Genomic DNA, 15,938 nt, shown 5'->3' with positions numbered 1-15,938 from the left:
GTAGTTTTCATTTGATATTGAGAATCTTTCCATGTGCTTACTTGCCACATGTATATTCTCTTCAGTGAAATATCTGTTCAAGTCTTTTGCCTGTTTTATTTAGTTGGGTTGTTCGTTTCCTTATTATTGAGTTTTGAGAGTTCTTTATATGTTTATTAATTATTATTATTGACATAAGTCCTTTATCGGGTAGATGCTTTGCAAATATTTTGTCCTATTCTGTGGGTAGACTTTTCTCTTTTTTGATGGCATCATTTGAAACACAAACATTTTTAATTTTGATGTGTTCAATTTATTTATTTTGTTGTTGTTGCTTGTGCTTTTGGTATCGTATCTCAGAAACCATTGACCAACCAAGGCCATGAAAATTTACTCCTGTGTTTTCTTCTAAGAGTTTAACAGTTGTAGCTCTTCATGTACATCTTTGGTTCACTTTGAGTTAATTTTTGTGAATGATGTTAAAAAGGGGTCTAATGTCACTCCTTTGAATGTGGCTATCCAGGTTCCCCAGCATCATTTGTTTGAAGAGAAGTTTTTAATTTGAAGTCCAATTGATAAATTATTTTCCTTAGGGATCATGCTTTTGGTGTCAGATTTTAGAAATCTTTGCCTATCTCCAAGCCACAAAGGTTTTCTTCTGTATGTTGTATAGTTTTAGGTTTCATATTTTGTTCTATGATCCCCTTAGAGTTAATTTTTCTAATGATGCAAAATGTTAATTCAAGTTCACTTTTTTTTGTCAAATAGATGTCCTGTTGTTCCGCCATGTGTTGAAAAGACTGAATATTTCCACTGAAAAATTTCCACTGAATTGCCTTTGCACTTTTGTCAAAAATCAGCTGTTCATGTATGTGTGGGTCTAATTCTGGACTCTGTTCTGTTTCATCCATCTATTTGTCTGTCTTGACACCAATACCACGTCATTTGACCTGCTTTCATTTTTGCCTTTGTGGCTTGTGTTCAGTCTAGGACGACTTAATCTCCACAAGACCCTTCTGAGTGTTCTGCCCAACGCCCCATGAATTATATGGTGCGAGTTACATGGCTGGTGTGAGGAGGCAGTGTTCCCAGCCCTGCTTCGGCTCTGGGTACTGTTTGCAATTCCTTTCGGGTGGTTTTCTCCAGCCTTGGGTAGTTTCTGTATATGAGTGTTCTGATCAGTAACCCAAGTCCTGGAGGGAGGACCTTGCCTGTCTCCAGAGCCCACTCTCCACACTTTCCTGTCCAGTACTCTGTTTTGTGAACTCCACCTGCCTCTGTCTCTCAATTCCATCTCCTCGACTCAGGGAGTCTGCGGGGCTTCACCTCAGTTCCCCCTCCTGTGCTGTGGCCTGCGAACTTTCCTGCGAGTAAGTTGGGTGGTCGTAGGGCCTGCCACTGTTGAGTCCTATGTCTCAGGAATCACTGCACTTTGTTGACTCATGTCCAGTGTCTTGAAAACCTTTGCTTTATATATTTTGTCCTCTCTTCCTCCCATTGCTTTAGGCTGTAGGCTGGAGGGAAATCTTATCTTTGTTACTCTATCTTGGCCACATTTCAGAAAAACAACAACAACAGTGTGTGTTCATATGTGTGTGTGCATACAGGGTGTGTTGTGCATATTTTTTTAAAGTATGCACTGGGAGAAAATTCTAAAAATATACATCAAACTGTTAGATGGTGAGATTGCAGGAGACTTCCATTTTATGTTATTTTTTGATGTTTGATGTTTTAATAACAAGTGTGAATTACTTTGTGATCAGAAGCAATTGTGGAAATACATAATATGGGAAAAGAAACTATAAAGGACAAGAAATCTAGTACCATGAAAAAAAATCCACATTTAGACCAAAAGGAATGAATAACGTTTTGGATGTTTGAAGCTTGTTGCCGAAATGGCCTCTGCAGACGTTGTCCTGTTAACATTTCCCTTGACCGTGGGCAAGAAGGCCCATGTCCACACACTGTCACCAGCCACACATCATCAAATGCTTTGCTCCTTGCTGATCTGATTGGTGAAAAGCCATATGGCAGGGTCCTTTTAATTTGGCTGACGTTGAGCTGTGTTTGCATACCTTTTCACGAGTAAGAGCTGATGTTTGCTTTTTTGCAAATCATCTCTCATGAAGGGTGTTTGTGTGTTTTTTTTTTAATTGAAGTAGAGTTGATTTACAATAGTGTGTTAGTTTCAGGTGTACAGCAAAGTGATTCAGTTATATACACGTATGTATTTTTAGATTCTTTTCTATTATAGGTTATTACAAGGTATTGAATGTAGCTCCCTGTGCTATATAATATATCCTTGTTGCTTATCTAGCTTATGTATAGTAGTGTGTATCTGTTAATCCCGATCTCCTAATTTATCCCTCCCCTCCTTTCCCCTTTGGTAACCATATGTTTGTTTTCTGTGTCTGTGTTTTATACAGATTCATTCGTATTATTTTTTAGATTCCATATATAAGTGATTTCATATAATATTTGTCTTTCTCTGTCTTACTTCACTAAATATGATATTCTCCAGGTCCATCCATGTTGCCACATCTCCTGAAGGGTTTTAATCCCTGAAAGGGAGGCCGCCTCCTTTTAACTGCCCCTTAACTCTGGGATTTTGCTGGCATGCTCCCTCCAGCTCTCATATTTATTCCAGAAGACTTCCAACTGTATTCACAACCGAGACTCTGCTGCCTCCCATCTCTGCAGACTCAGGCCAGTGTATGTCCCCAGCACGTCTCAGACCCCACGCACCCCAAACCAAATCCACCATCAGCCTTCCTTTCCTCCTCCTACTGAGAAGTCACCCCCACCCATGCCACGGGGCCTTCATGCCCCATGCCTCCATCTGCCCTAACATCTGGGCGTCACGCTACACCCCAGGGTCACTAAGCCAGGATCACTCTCAAGTATTTCTCAAATCCTTTGCTCTGGCATGGGAAAGCATAAGAACACAGCGAAACAGTGACTGACCAGGGCCCGTGGCTCTGTGGTCATAGGCTTCAATCTCAGCTCTGCCTCTAGTATGCTGTGTGACCTCGAGTAAGTGACTTAATTCTCAGAGCTTGTTTCCTATGTATAATCTCAAACATAACTACATGGTCGTGGGGACCACACGGAATGATCTGTGCCAATTGCTCAGCCCCGTACTGGGCACATTGCAAGTGTGCAGTGCATGTTTACCTTCTGTGTGCCAGATCCTGTAACTAACAAGGCACAGGCCAGGGTCTTGCCCTCCTGGAGCTCACTTTCCACTGCGGGGCAGGGGCTGGTAGTAAACAGATCAAGGGACAAAGACAAGTCGCCACGGGCCATAACGAACGATCACTAGGAAGCAGGCAAGAGGATAGCAAGAGAGATCTTCCTTTCCACCGTAGGATGGAGGATAAATGCTAACTGAGGCCTGAGGATGAGCACGCAAGGAGTATCAAGGAGCCAGCAGGTGCAAAGGCCCAAGGCAGGAAGAGCTCAGCACAGACACGGGGGTAAAAAGGGAACTGCAGGGCAAGTGTGCCTGAAGAAAAGGAAGGTGCGTCAGTCCGGCGTGGTCGGCAGGATCCAGGCTGGCTCTGTCTGCCCAAGGGCCCAGGAGGGAAGGTCTTGGCCCTGATTCTCAGTGTGCTGGGGAGATGCTGGAGGGCTTGGCCTGCCTGAGAAGATCCCTACCACTGAGTGGACAGCGCCTTGTAGAGGGCAGAGGGTGTAGGCAGGAAACCTGCGGTGCCTGACTCGATGGTTGGCTGTGTTGGTGGAGAGATTTGGTCTGGCTCAAGCTGCTTTGCCCATCCAGTGGCACTCAACAGCCTGGATGATGGGAGGGAAGAGGCGAATCAAAAATGACTGCTAAAAAAAAAAAAAAAAAAAAAAAGACTGCTACATCTTTATTTTTAAAACACTTTTTAAAATGATGGTAAAATACATATAACACAAAATTTACCATTTTAGCCCTTTTTTACGTGTACAGTTCAGTGGTATTGAGTACATTCAAATTGTTGTGCAACTATCACCACCATCCATCTCCAGAGGCCTTTTCATCTTCCCCAACCTGGTCCCCAGTAAACACTGCCCGTTCCCTCCTCCCCCAGCCCCTGGGACCCACCGTCTACTTTCTGTCTCTATAAATTTGACTCCTCTGGGGACCTCATATGAGTGTCCTTCTGTGTCTGACTATGTTGCTACATCTCTTTGATGAGCCTTTCTTTCTTTTTTTTATCATTTGGGGTGGGGGTGAGGGTTCCAAAATCACAAGTTTCCTGTTAAACGGGTTTGCCATACCCAAGGGGGACACAGGAGGCTTCTGAATAGTCCTCGGCAGAACTCAGCAGGTCTGGGTGGGGGCATACATTTGGGAGGCATCACTATATAGAAGATACTATATAGAAGTCCAGACTCCCTTGGCGGGGCCATGAAGGCATGACATGACTTAGGGGAGGGGGGGGGTCTCAAACTCAAGTGTTGGTGGGGCCAGGCGGGGGTTAAATGAGGGGTCGGGAACAGCTGCTGCTCCACTCCTGCTTTTTATCGCCTCATAGGAATAAAGGCTTTGTGTGGTCATATCGTCACACTTTTCGTGACATTTTTGTGTAAGATCTCACAACTTTTAAATGTTGGGAATGAAGCCATTAGGTCCATGATACAGAGTCCGGACCTCAGACAGGAAACAGAAATGAACAGGATACACGTGGGAGGGGACTGGAGACTTCGCTTGGTGACCAGGAAGGGATGGATGTGCAAACAGGAGAGGTCTGGAGCCAGCCCCACGGGGATACCTGCGCTCCACAACTGGGCAGTGGAGGAGGGGAGTGAGGCCTACGGGGCTGGGGAGGGCGGGATGGAGCTGGGCCGGGGCCCGGAAAGACGGGGTAACCTGCACGCGACGTAAACGTCAGCTGTATTTGTATCATTTCTAATACAAAATCGATGCTCTGAGAAGCATGACCGGTTGGGGATATTCAGGATGGACCCTGGAGGGGAGGAATCCATTGCAGAAACTCCTCACTCAGGTTTGCGAGAGCCTTTCTGACCCGCCCCCTCTCAGCCCAACTTGTGTGTCTCCTCCGAGCTCCGAAAGGGACATTTCTAGTTCTCCGCTCACTTCCTAGGTTGGTTCTGCCTTCTGAAACCACGTGTGTCGTCAGCGCATTGCTTTGCTCTTAGCTTCTCCATCCGTGCCCTGTCGTTTACCCACCCCCGCTTGGGAAATTACTTCCACCCAGCATTAACCGCGTACATTTCTTCTCCTCTCCTCCTCCCCCGCCAGACTTGGAAATGAGACCTGAAATGAAAGAACCGGACCTGAAGGGAGAGATTTCGGGAGACAAACCATCCGGGGCCTGGGGTTCAGCCGTGGACGGAGCGCGGACGCAGGGTGACAGGGTGGAGTCGCGGCGGGGAAGCGCTAGGACCTGCCCGGGGCGGCTGGAAATCTCCCAGGAGTCGGACCCCGAATGTCGTGAATTGCTGGCGTTCGTTAACCAGAGCCCCACCACGGCGCCACCCAGGTCGGGGGGTCCGAGTGAAGCAGGGATCCACCCGTTTGCCATGCGGGGCAAGAACCTCGCAGGTAACTCGGACCTTGGTAAACCCTCCAGACCGGACGTGGAGAAGAAATCCTACGACTGCAGCGAGTGTGGCAAGGCTTTTGGCCGCAGCTCGTCGCTGGTGAAACACCAGCGCATCCACACCGGGGAGAAGCCCTTCCAGTGCGACGTGTGTGGGAAGCACTTTCTGGAACGGTCGTCGCTGACCATCCACCAGCGGGTCCACACGGGCGAGAAGCCGTACGCGTGCGGGGACTGCGGCCGCGCCTTCAGCCAGAGCATGAACCTCATCGTGCACCAGCGCACGCACACCGGCGAGAAGCCGTACGCGTGCGGCGTGTGCGGGAAAGCTTTCCGGAAGACCTCCTCCCTCGCCCAGCACGAGCGGGTCCACACGGGCGAGAAGCCGTACGCGTGCGGGGAGTGCGGCAAGGCCTTCCGCCAGAACATGCACCTGATCGTGCACCAGCGCACGCACACGGGTGAGAGGCCGTACGTGTGCGGCGAGTGCGGGCGCGCCTTCAGCCAGAACATGCACCTGACGGAGCATCAGCGCACGCACACGGGCGAGAAGCCGTACGCGTGCGGGGACTGCGGCCGCGCCTTCAACAAGAGCTCGTCGCTGACGCTGCACCGGCGCAACCACACGGGCGAGAAGCCGTACGCGTGCGGCGAGTGCGGCAAGGCCTTCAGCCAGAGCGCCTACCTGATCCAGCACCAGAGGCTGCACATCGGGGTGAAGCCTTTCGAGTGCGGCCAGTGCGGCAAGGCCTTTAGCAAGAACTCCGCTCTGACCCAGCACCAGCGCATCCACACCGGCGAGAAGCCGTACGCGTGCTACATCTGCAAGAAGCACTTCACGGGCCGCTCGTCCCTGGTGGTACACCAGATGGGCCACACCGGCGAGAAGCCCTACGCGTGCGGCGAGTGCGGGAAGGCCTTCAGCCAGAGCGCCTACCTCATCGAACACCAGCGCATCCACACGGGCGAGAAGCCGTACCGGTGCGCGCAGTGCGGCAAGGCCTTCATCAAGAACTCCTCGCTCACGGTTCACCAGAGGATCCACACCGGGGAGAAGCCCTACAGGTGCGGCGAGTGCGGGAAAACCTTCAGCCGGAACACCAACCTCACGCGGCACCTGAGGATCCACACCTAGGGAGCTTGGGGCGCCCCAGTCTACACCAGGTGGGCGGCGTCCTTAGCACGGGCCGTCGGCTCTCTGGGAGTTCTCAAGTGGGGGCCCAGGGTGGCGCAGCCCCGCGGCTCTTAGGAATTGTGGGGGTCTTGGTTCCCACGCGCTCCTTCCCGGCCGGGCGTCCACACCACCGAGCCGGAAGCCAAGTTCCTCCGTGCCCAGTGTACTTGGGAACGTTGCAAGGTTGGCTGTGGCTGGTAACTCACGGGAGTGCCAGGAACGGAGCGCGTCAGGGTTCCAGACCCAGCGCTCAGTACATTTTAGGCGCTGAGATGGAGCCTCCGGTCGGTCTCCGTTCCGATAGTAAAGTTGGGGAGAGGCGTGCAGGACTTGATAAGAACGTGGGGACGTTTTTCCCCTTGTCACACACACCCTCGGTCTAGTCCAGACGTAGGTTGTCTGTGAGTTTCCTCTATGGGGAAGAGCTAGAGGGGGACCCTTCGTCGTCCTTCCATATCCCAGCCCCCCTGCAGTCTCCCTAAACCGTACTGGAAGCCTCCTCCCCCCAGGCTAATAAGCGGTAGAAGTTGGCAAGTTCGTGAGAGGAAAAAAATTTTTTTTCAGAGTTAGCAATAACAGTAACGGGTTTGGCTGCCAAAGTTTCTCATAGTGGTCCGTTAAATTTTTTTTTTAATAAAACTTTTCATGAAGGGAGACCAGTGTCATCTTAAACAGTCATCAGGTGAGAAAGATACAGGTAACAGGTGTGCTGTCAAAGTCGGTTTCAGTGCTTGTGGGAGAGGGCAGGGGAGCGAGTAACGACAGGCTTGATATTCAGGTTAAAATACTTAACCGGATTCAATAAGCTGCGCATCTGAGTCTCTTTACATCGTTATTTTTTGCAGTTAAACTTGGAGTCTCCTAAGGCTGACCTGAAGCTTTGTGTACACATAGAGTTCCCCCAGTCTCCCCTCTCTGGGACCTTTTCCACCACCTTTTTATTTTAATGTTCTGTGCTACTGGTCGCAAATGTCCTGGCGTGTCTGAATGTCCCACACTTCCTGACGCCGGGGTGCACAAAGAATAATTCATTTTAAGCAACCACTTATATCAGTAAGCACACTTCGTGTTGTAGGTAGGAAAAACAGCCATGTAGAAACATGGACAGTTTTTGAATGTCAGGGTGCAGGCATCAGGGTGGGCTTGATCCAGATGCACGGCGCGTCAGAACCACAGCTCTGCCTCCCCGTGGTCTGCTGGCTCTCCCTTCACGCACTGGCCTCGTCCTCAGGCTGGCTTCCCTTGTGGTTTCATGGTGGTTTCCAGCAGCTCCTCTTGACACACTTCCTCAGTCTCGTGCAGATGGAGACAGACCTCCTCCAGTCATTGGCAAAAAAGCCCTAGGCTTCATTCCGCTGGACTCACCAGGGCTGATTGTTCTGATCAGAGAAGTGCCATGTGCTGATTGGCTTAGATATGGGTCTTGCCCTCATCCTTGAAATAGGAGCTGTGGAAGGGGAGTGAATGAGAGTGACTGCCCAGATCGGCCTGAAACCACTGTCCACCCTTGACGTGGGCGTGGGGTCCATTCTGCCCAGGTCGCAGTCGGGGAGAAGTGGGATGACACGGAGAAGCCGGCCCCAGCGTCATCGGATGGCCTCTCTGGCTTTTGTTGTGACAGTGAGGTCCTGCTGCACATGACATTTTCTTTGGGGAGCCTTCTCATTGCCTCGGTCACCACGAGAGCCTCCGGTCCTGGCTGTCCTCTGTGCTCTCTTGACCACGGGATGGGGGCAGGGCCCAGAGAGACTGAGAGGCTCCGGGTCACATCTGTTTGCACCAGCTTTCGTCGCCATGCCCCCATTCCCGTCGGCAAGAACAGATGTCGTGTGATCAGGTTTCCTGCTTGGGGGGCGGGGCAGGGGTGGCCGGGTGAGTGACTGTGACGCACAGGGCAAGTGTGAGCCTTGGATGGATCGAAGGTGAGCCCCAGCTGTGAGCGAGTGAGTTCCTTCTAACCCTCTGTGCTTCGGTTCCCTCTGCTTTAAAAAGGGGGTTGTGGGCATCTCCGAAGTCGATTGATAGGATAGTCAGGGGCAGGCTAAGCTGCAGGTCCTGGCAACACAGAGCCTCAGACAACAGAACCCCCAGCCTCTCTGCCTCTCTCCTGCTCCCTCGCTTCTCTCTCAGTCTCAGACCAAAAATTCCACCCAGTCGCACTTCTTGTGGTCACTTAGGACCTACATCCCATCCACCTCTGAGGACACAGGGCTGGTCAGAGCTGGCTGCCAGCCGCCATGAGCGTTCCAGCAGCAGGTCAGGGGAGGCAGCCTGGAGGAGGTAAGTCTGACCAACACCTTAGCACAGGACCGGAAGTGGCCCAGTGTCTCCCACTGTCTCCCACGCCTTTGACAGCTGCCTCCCCTCAGGCCTACATGGAGGCTGGGAGGTGTCGTCCAGGGGTGTTTCCAGGATGAAGTGGAGACAACCATCCCTCAGGCTGCACCCTGAGGACCTGTCCAGGCAGATCGTGCAGTCAGGCAGGAGCATGAGACATGGTCTTTCAATAAAACGAGCACATGGAGCTTGGCAACCTTCTAGGCCTCCCAGTAGGAGCTAAGAGTCGGGGTCTCTGACGGTTTGGCCTAGCAGCCATGTCGCCACCCTCCTCCTGTGCTTCCCTCCCATCACCTCCTACTCATGAGATGGGACACTCAGCCTCTCCCTGCTAGACCTTTCCACACCTGGCCCAGTCCTCTCATCAAATGGGAAAGGACGGGGAGGAGGGGTGTGGGAGCACCCTCTTATCTCAGCGCCACCCGGTCCCTGGTAGGTCAGGACGGGATGCAGGTAACAGACCTTGGACAGAGACAAGCCCTGGAGAGTTATCAGAGGCCCATGGTCACCATCCAGTATTATTCACTGAGGGCCTGGACACAGATCCAGAAGCTGGTGATGGCCAGGAATCTCCTGGAAGTTTTTGAATTTCAGGAGAGGTGCAGACCATCCTCTCTCAAATCACAGATTTATGAGCCCCCGACATACTGGATGGGATTCTTGTGAACATAAAGTGCTTTGAGTCAAGCAGGCTTATTGTCTAATGTATGCCTCATCCACAACCTTAATAATATCTTATTATTTTACTATTGATAATAGTGCTCTATTGTTATCATTAATTAATAGTAAATAATAAATACAGTGCTCTATTATCAACAGTCAAATAAAATATTAATAAGTACTATCTAGAATGCTATTATTATCCTGGTTTTTCAGCTGAGGAAACTGAGGCTCAGAGTACTAATGCTTTGCTCAAGATCTTGGAGCTGAAAGCTTTTATGTGCAATGTTTCCGTTTCCTAAACAGCACCAAATTCCCATATTTCAGAAATGCTACTTGGGCCAGGCCCAAGCAGGCCACACCAACGACATCTGGGGCAAGAAACAGATTGGACCCCTGGTCTGCAGCCCCTGCAGAGTGGAGGAGTGATCAAGTGGGCTCTGGGGTCAGGGGATCCTGGGCTCAACCACTGGTACTGCCACTCACCCAGTGGTCAACCTGAGCTTGCTCGGTGCCTCCTTGTCTGTTCAATGGAGGTGATGCCTGACCCCCCCACACAGGGTGGAGGTGATGGTGAGGTCACAGAGCTGGGTCAGCATGGACGAAATGCAGCAACAAACCCCAAAGACCTGGGGCCTAATTCCTTGCAGCCAATCTTAGGAGGATCTCCACAGGGTGACTCGGGGGTCCACACTCCCTCTACTACCTTCAGCTCACCGCTTCTGGAAACACTCTGGGGTTGGCATCCAGGGGGCGGATGGGGAAAGGGCAGGTGGCAAAGGCCCGGCCTTTTCTGGACACATCCCTCTCCTCACCTTCCACAGGGAGGAGTGGTCCATGCCCCTTCCTGGATGCAAGTGGGAAATGCGGTTTCTGGCAGGACAGCTGCGTCCCAGGACTAACTCTGCACCAGGAAGGAAGGAAAGTGAGGAGTGTCGGGGGTTGCTGTCTCCCCCTGCCACCCAAAATGCAAGGTGGGTGCTCATGCTTTCCAGTAACATGTAGACAGCAGCTACAGTTGCAAAAGGCTAAGTTTCTAGCCATTTAAGGATGTTATAGATTGCATGTGTTCTGCCCAAATTCATATATTGAAATCCTAACACCCAGTAACTTCAAAATGTGACTGCATTTGGAGATAGGGCCTTTAAAGGGATAATTAGGGTTCTGTGAGGTCACATGAGTGGGCCCTAATCCAATGACTGGTGTCCTAAGAAGAGAGAGAGAGATGCCAGGCCGCACACGGGCAGAGGGACAGCCACGTGAAGAGGCCAAAAGAGGGCCGCCATCTGCAAGCCAAGGAGAGAGGCCTTAGGAGAAATCAACCCTGCTCACACCCAGATCCCAGACGGTGAGAAAATAGATTTCTGCCATTCAAGCCCACTGCCCTGTCTGTGGTCTTTTGCCATGGCAGCCGGAGCAAACGAATACAGTGAGTGAGCTACAACAAGCTCCCACTGGACAAACCTTTCTGGCAGAGACGCCAGATCCTGCAGTGAATAAGCAGCCATTTAACAGAGAATCACGTTTATTCCCGGTAAAGTGCCAGGTACGCAGGTGATGTTCAGCACCAAGGACAGCAGCTGGTCTGAGCCACAGTAAAGGCTTCCCTGGCGGCTCAGTGGTTAAGAATTCGCCTGCCAATGCAGGTGACACAGGTTCGAGCCCTGGTCCGGGAAGATCCCACATGCCGCAGAGCAACTAAGCCCGTGCGCCACAACTACTGAGCCTGCACTCTAGAGCCCGCGAACCACAACCACTGAGCCCACGTGCCACAACTGCTGAAGCCCGCACGCCCAGAGCCCGTGCTTCACAACAAGAAAAGCCACCACAATGAGAAGCCCGTGCACCACAACGAAGAGTAGCCACCCCTCGCTGCAACTAGAGAGAGCCCACGTGCAGCAACAAAGACCCAATGCAGCCAAAAATAAATAAATAAATAAATAAATCTTTTAAAAGGCCTAGAGGGAAATGAAAGAACGGAGCCGGCCAGTCTCCTCCACTTAGTCCCAGGAGCCCACCTGAGGGAACCACCAAGAGGGACCATGAGACCAAACGGGTTTTGCCAGCCTGTGCTGAGGAAGGGTGTGGAATTCCACAAATAACTGTTGGTTGATGGCAGGGGTTGGCCAACCTTTTCTGCAAAAGGCCAGAGACTATGTATTCTTTGCAAGCCACAAAAGCTCGCTCTGTGTCATATTCTTTTCGCTTTATTTTACAACCCTTCACTTTATTTTACAGTTTGAAAGCCATTCTTACCTTGGGGGCCATGTGAAAGTAGGTCTGGCCCCCGGGCTGCGGTTTGCCAACCCCTGCCTGATCTAATCTCTCCCCTGGTAACGGGGATAATTTTTGGAGTCTGGTGCAACATGAAAATACGGGGCCTTCTGTCCAGAGGTTATTAAGCATTTCAAAGTGGTGACTGCAGAGCGTGAGACCGAGCGTGGGCCAGGCCCTGTGTGGTTGCACAGGTCGCACACTGCTGAAGTACGGCAGCTGTTGCCTGTCCTGAGGGAATTCTCAGGAATGTGTCACAAGCCCCAAGGGCATCTCTTGACGTCCCTGAGTTAATTCTAAAGTGATGACAGGAGGAGGCTGAAACTTGGCCGCCATCTCAGGCCTGACCTGTGACAGGTTATCTGGGAGAGTGGGCAGAAGGCTGGGCTCCCTGGCGGGCACTCCCGCAGCAGCGTGGGTCTTCTGGTGGCAGGTGAGGTTCCCAGTGCGCCTGAAGGCCTTGCCACACACCTTGCACTCATAGGGCCACTCCCCGGTGGGGATCCTCCGGTGCGCCGTCAGCGTGGGCTGGTGCCGGAAGTCTTTCCCACACTGCCCGCACTGGTAGGGCTTCTCCCCTGTGTGGATTCGGCCGTGCTGGACCAGGGTGGACTTCCGCACGAAGGCCTTGCTGCACACGCCACACTGGAAGGGCCTCTCGTCACTGTGGATGGCCTGATGCTAGAGCAGGAAGGACACCTTCCGGAAGCTTCTCCCGCATTCGCCGCAGCGGTAAGGGCTTCTCGCCCGTGTGGATCTGCAGGTGAATGGAGAGGTGCGCCTTCTGGCTGCAGGTCTTGCCACACTCCGTGCACTCAAAGGGTCTCTCTCCGGTGTGGGTCCGCCAGTGCACGGTGAGGTGGCCCTTCTGGCTGTAGGATCTCCCGCAGGCTTTGCAGTGCAAAGGCTTCTCGCCCGTGTGGTTGCGCCGGTACACCACGAGCTGCGCCTTCTGGCTGAAGGCCTTGCCGCACTCGTAGCACTTGAACGGCCGCTCGCCCGTGTGCGTGCGGTGGTTGTTGACCCGCTCGGATTTCTTGCACAAGGCCTTCCCGCACACCCTGCACAGGTGGGGCCTGTCGCCTCTGGCGGCCCACTGGTGCCCGAGGAGGGAGGAGCGCTTGGTGAAGCGCTTACCGCACAGGTCACACACGAAGGGCTTCTCCCTGGTGTGGATGCGCTGATGGTCCACCGGGTTGGTGATGAGGGTGAAGGCCTTGCCGCACTCACCGCACTTGTAGGGCCACTCGCCGGTGTGTGTGCGCCGGTGCCCGAGCAGCTGCTTGTTCTGCGCGAAGGCGCAGCCGCACTCGGCACACCGGTAGGGCCGCTCGCCCATGTGGATGCGCCGGTGCACTGCGAGGTTGGCAAGCTGGCAGAAGGCCTTGCCGCCCTCGGCGCACGTGAACGGCTTCTCGCCGGTGTGGACGCGCCGGTGCACCGTGAGCGTGGCTTTCCTGAGGGAGCGTCTCCCACACTCGCCCCACGCGAAGGGTTTGTCCAGGGCGTGCACGCGCTGGTGCTGCGCCAGCTCGGTGCAGTGTGCAGAGGCCTCCCTGCACTCCTGGCACACAGGGCTTCTCAGTGACAGCAGGGGCTCTCCCAGTTGGGATTCCGCGGGCCGCACTTGTGGGGTCCCCTCCCTCCTGGAATTCCTGGCTGGGGGTCTCCTGGCTGATGCTCTGAAGGGGCCCTTCCTGAAGCTGTCCCGGCCTCTCCTGAGGCACAGCCCCAGGGGCAGCCACCTCCCAGATCTTCCAGGTCCAGCTCAGGGGATACTCCTGCAGGGACAGCTTCCACTGGGCCATTCCTCTCCAGTCTCCATTTCTGAAAGAAACGGAAAACACGAATGTCAGCCATGTCACCTACTCCCAGAGCTGGAAGGGGTGAGGGCTGGGGGCTGGGAAAGCAAAGAGAAGCCTCCTCAAGTACTTGCCAAGGGCTCTAGAATGAGGTCTAGTGTGTGTGTGCGATGGACAGAGTATATGTGCCCCCCCTGCAAATTCATATGTGCAAATCCTAATCCCCAGGTGATGGCATTAGGTGGTTGGGAGGTGATTAGGTCATAAAGGCAGAGTACTCACAAATGGGATTAGTGAGATCTCTCTCACCCCTTCCTCCTTGTGAGGACACAGCGAGAAGGGGCCACCTATGAACTAGGAATAGGGCCCTCCCCAGAACCCCCCGTTTTACCCAGGGAGCTCAAGTTCTGGAAGTTCTCAAGCATCACATCCTTGTACAGGCCCCTCTGAGCCGGCTCCAGCTGCTGCCACTCCTCCTGTGTGAAGTTCACGGCCACATCTTTGAATGTCACCAACTCCTGTGACAGCAAAGATGTCTGGTTCAACCAGGCCGGCAGGGCTGGAGGAGCCAGGGAGGTGGGGCAAGGCCCTGGCCTCAGTGGGTCCTCCCAGGGAATATCCCCCTCCCCCAGCACAGAATACATGTATATAATAAGGTCTATTAGTACATGCTCACATGAAATACCATAATTACATTAATACACGTAACTACACCAAATACCGTATATATGTATATACATGTACTCTAGTAAAAACCGTATTTCATTTACTCCAAGAGACCATAGGTTGAAAGAAAACATGATTTTATCTCACTAAGGAAAAAAAAGAATCTGCCAAATAAACCACAATATACCGTCAGTGGTAAGACACATCCTAATTTCGGAGATATTAAACTATGAAAAAAACGGATCTTTGAATTAAGGAGTAAAGTTGAATCACTATATGTTAGGACTGAAACGACCCAGGAACACAAGCTCTAACATTCTCTGGCTGCACCCCACTGCATGGCCTGGCAGACGCCCCACCCTGGAGAGCACTGTTCTGACAGAGACCAGACTCTGGATCCAGACTGCCTGGCTTCCAGTCTCGGCTCTGCCACATCCTAGTTGTGTGTTCCTGGCCAGGTCACTTAACCTCTGTTTCCTCCTGTGTAAGGTGAGGGACATAATACCCCTACTTTATAGGGTTGTGAGAATTAAGTGAGTCAATACAGATAAAGAGCCCTAGAATGGTGCCGGACACGGAGCTTCCTAAGTGTGGTTATTAAGTCGCACTTAATAACCCCCTGGTGGTGATGGTGCGAGGGGGTGGGGTGGGGAGTCTTTTCGGTGCCTCAGTTATGGGGAAGTCACAGTGCGTACCGGATCAAGCTACTTGCAAGGGTTTAACGAGCTGAAAGGGCGTCTCTCTCACTTCATCAGCATCAGCATCACCGGGAAAGCTTAGGAGGCCACGACCCCGGGGGACACACCCAGGGAATCTGGGTCGGTCTTCCCGGGAGAGGGGCCCCGAGAATCTGCATCTCTGACGACCTCCGGGCGGGCGACGCTGGCACTGCTGGAGCGGGGCACCCTCTGCGGGGCGCGGAGTGAGTATTCAGCTAAGCACTCAGCTTAGCTGACTAAGCACTGAGCACTCAGCTCAACGCCCGGCACTGAGGAAATCAACGTTCCGTGACTGCCAGCGGCGGCGGGGCCGTTACTATTACCTAAACAGTAGCGAGAACGGAGCAGATCCGGCGGATGGAGCCCCGCGGAGCACCTCGGCTACAGGTGGGGTCCTCGCACCCACTGTCCAGGCGGGGAAACTGAGGCACGCAGGGGCGGGGCAGGGATTCAGAGCCCCCTCCGGGGTCCCTCCCGCGATCCAGGGTGCATGGTCCTCCCCGTCGACAAAAACCCGGCGGGGCCGCTGTGGGGTTCTGATCGCAATATGGCCAGCGAGAGCGCGGTCTGCGCCTGCGCGGCTCGGCTGCTCCCGCCCCGCCCCCGCGCCGCGTGAGGCCACACCCACCCCACGTTCCCAGACTCCTCCGCGCGCCCATCGGAGTGGGCCGGGACTGAGAGGTGGGAGGAGAAGAGGGATTAGTGGGGAGCGGGGAGATGGAGAGAGGCTTGGAGAGAGTGGGAGGGGAGGGGGAAAAGGAAGGAGGGAGGAGGA

The 15,938-nt window shown here is 53.0% G+C and overlaps 2 protein-coding genes across 9 annotated transcripts in view; one reads left to right on the top strand and one right to left on the bottom strand.

The window, feature by feature from the left end:
* Window positions 1–15,938, top strand: part of ZNF470 (zinc finger protein 470) — a 70,653-nt gene that overhangs the window by 37,933 nt on the left and 16,782 nt on the right. For 3 of the 7 annotated variants that reach the window (XM_024757213.1, XM_024757208.1, XM_024757214.1), the window contains one exon: window positions 5,231–7,359. In XM_024757213.1, coding sequence (XP_024612981.1) covers window positions 5,231–6,666 — 1,436 coding nt within the window. In that variant the 3' untranslated portion in view covers window positions 6,667–7,359. The other 4 variants (XR_003004836.1, XM_024757209.1, XM_024757211.1 and 1 more) reach the window with 4 other exon arrangements.
* On the bottom strand, window positions 11,549–15,251 carry LOC112407806 (zinc finger protein 436-like). 2 transcript variants are annotated; one of them, XM_024757230.1, is made up of 2 exons: window positions 15,140–15,251; window positions 11,549–14,296 (listed from the first exon to the last, which is right to left on the bottom strand). In XM_024757230.1, the coding sequence occupies exon 2, from the start codon at window positions 13,313–13,315 to the stop codon at window positions 12,638–12,640; it is 678 nt and encodes a 225-aa protein (XP_024612998.1). In that variant the 5' UTR covers window positions 13,316–14,296; window positions 15,140–15,251; the 3' UTR covers window positions 11,549–12,637. The 2 variants fall into 2 exon arrangements, with proteins under 2 accessions (XP_024612998.1, XP_024613000.1); XM_024757232.1 differs by lacking the exon at window positions 15,140–15,251 and having other exon boundaries at window positions 11,549–13,803; window positions 14,170–14,575.

The sequence above is a fragment of the Neophocaena asiaeorientalis genome, unplaced genomic scaffold, assembly GCF_003031525.2.
Source record: "Neophocaena asiaeorientalis asiaeorientalis breed wild unplaced genomic scaffold, Neophocaena_asiaeorientalis_V1.1 scaffold1132, whole genome shotgun sequence".
Taxonomy (NCBI): Eukaryota; Metazoa; Chordata; class Mammalia; order Artiodactyla; family Phocoenidae; genus Neophocaena; species Neophocaena asiaeorientalis.
The sequence above is the reverse complement of the archived record's forward strand: the minus strand, read 5'-3'. Positions and strand labels throughout refer to the sequence as shown.

Bases quoted from the DNA above. Each gene is read 5' to 3' on its own strand.
- LOC112407806 (XM_024757230.1), bottom strand. From the start codon at position 13,315: ATGGGCGAGCGGCCCTACCGGTGTGCCGAGTGCGGCTGCGCCTTCGCG.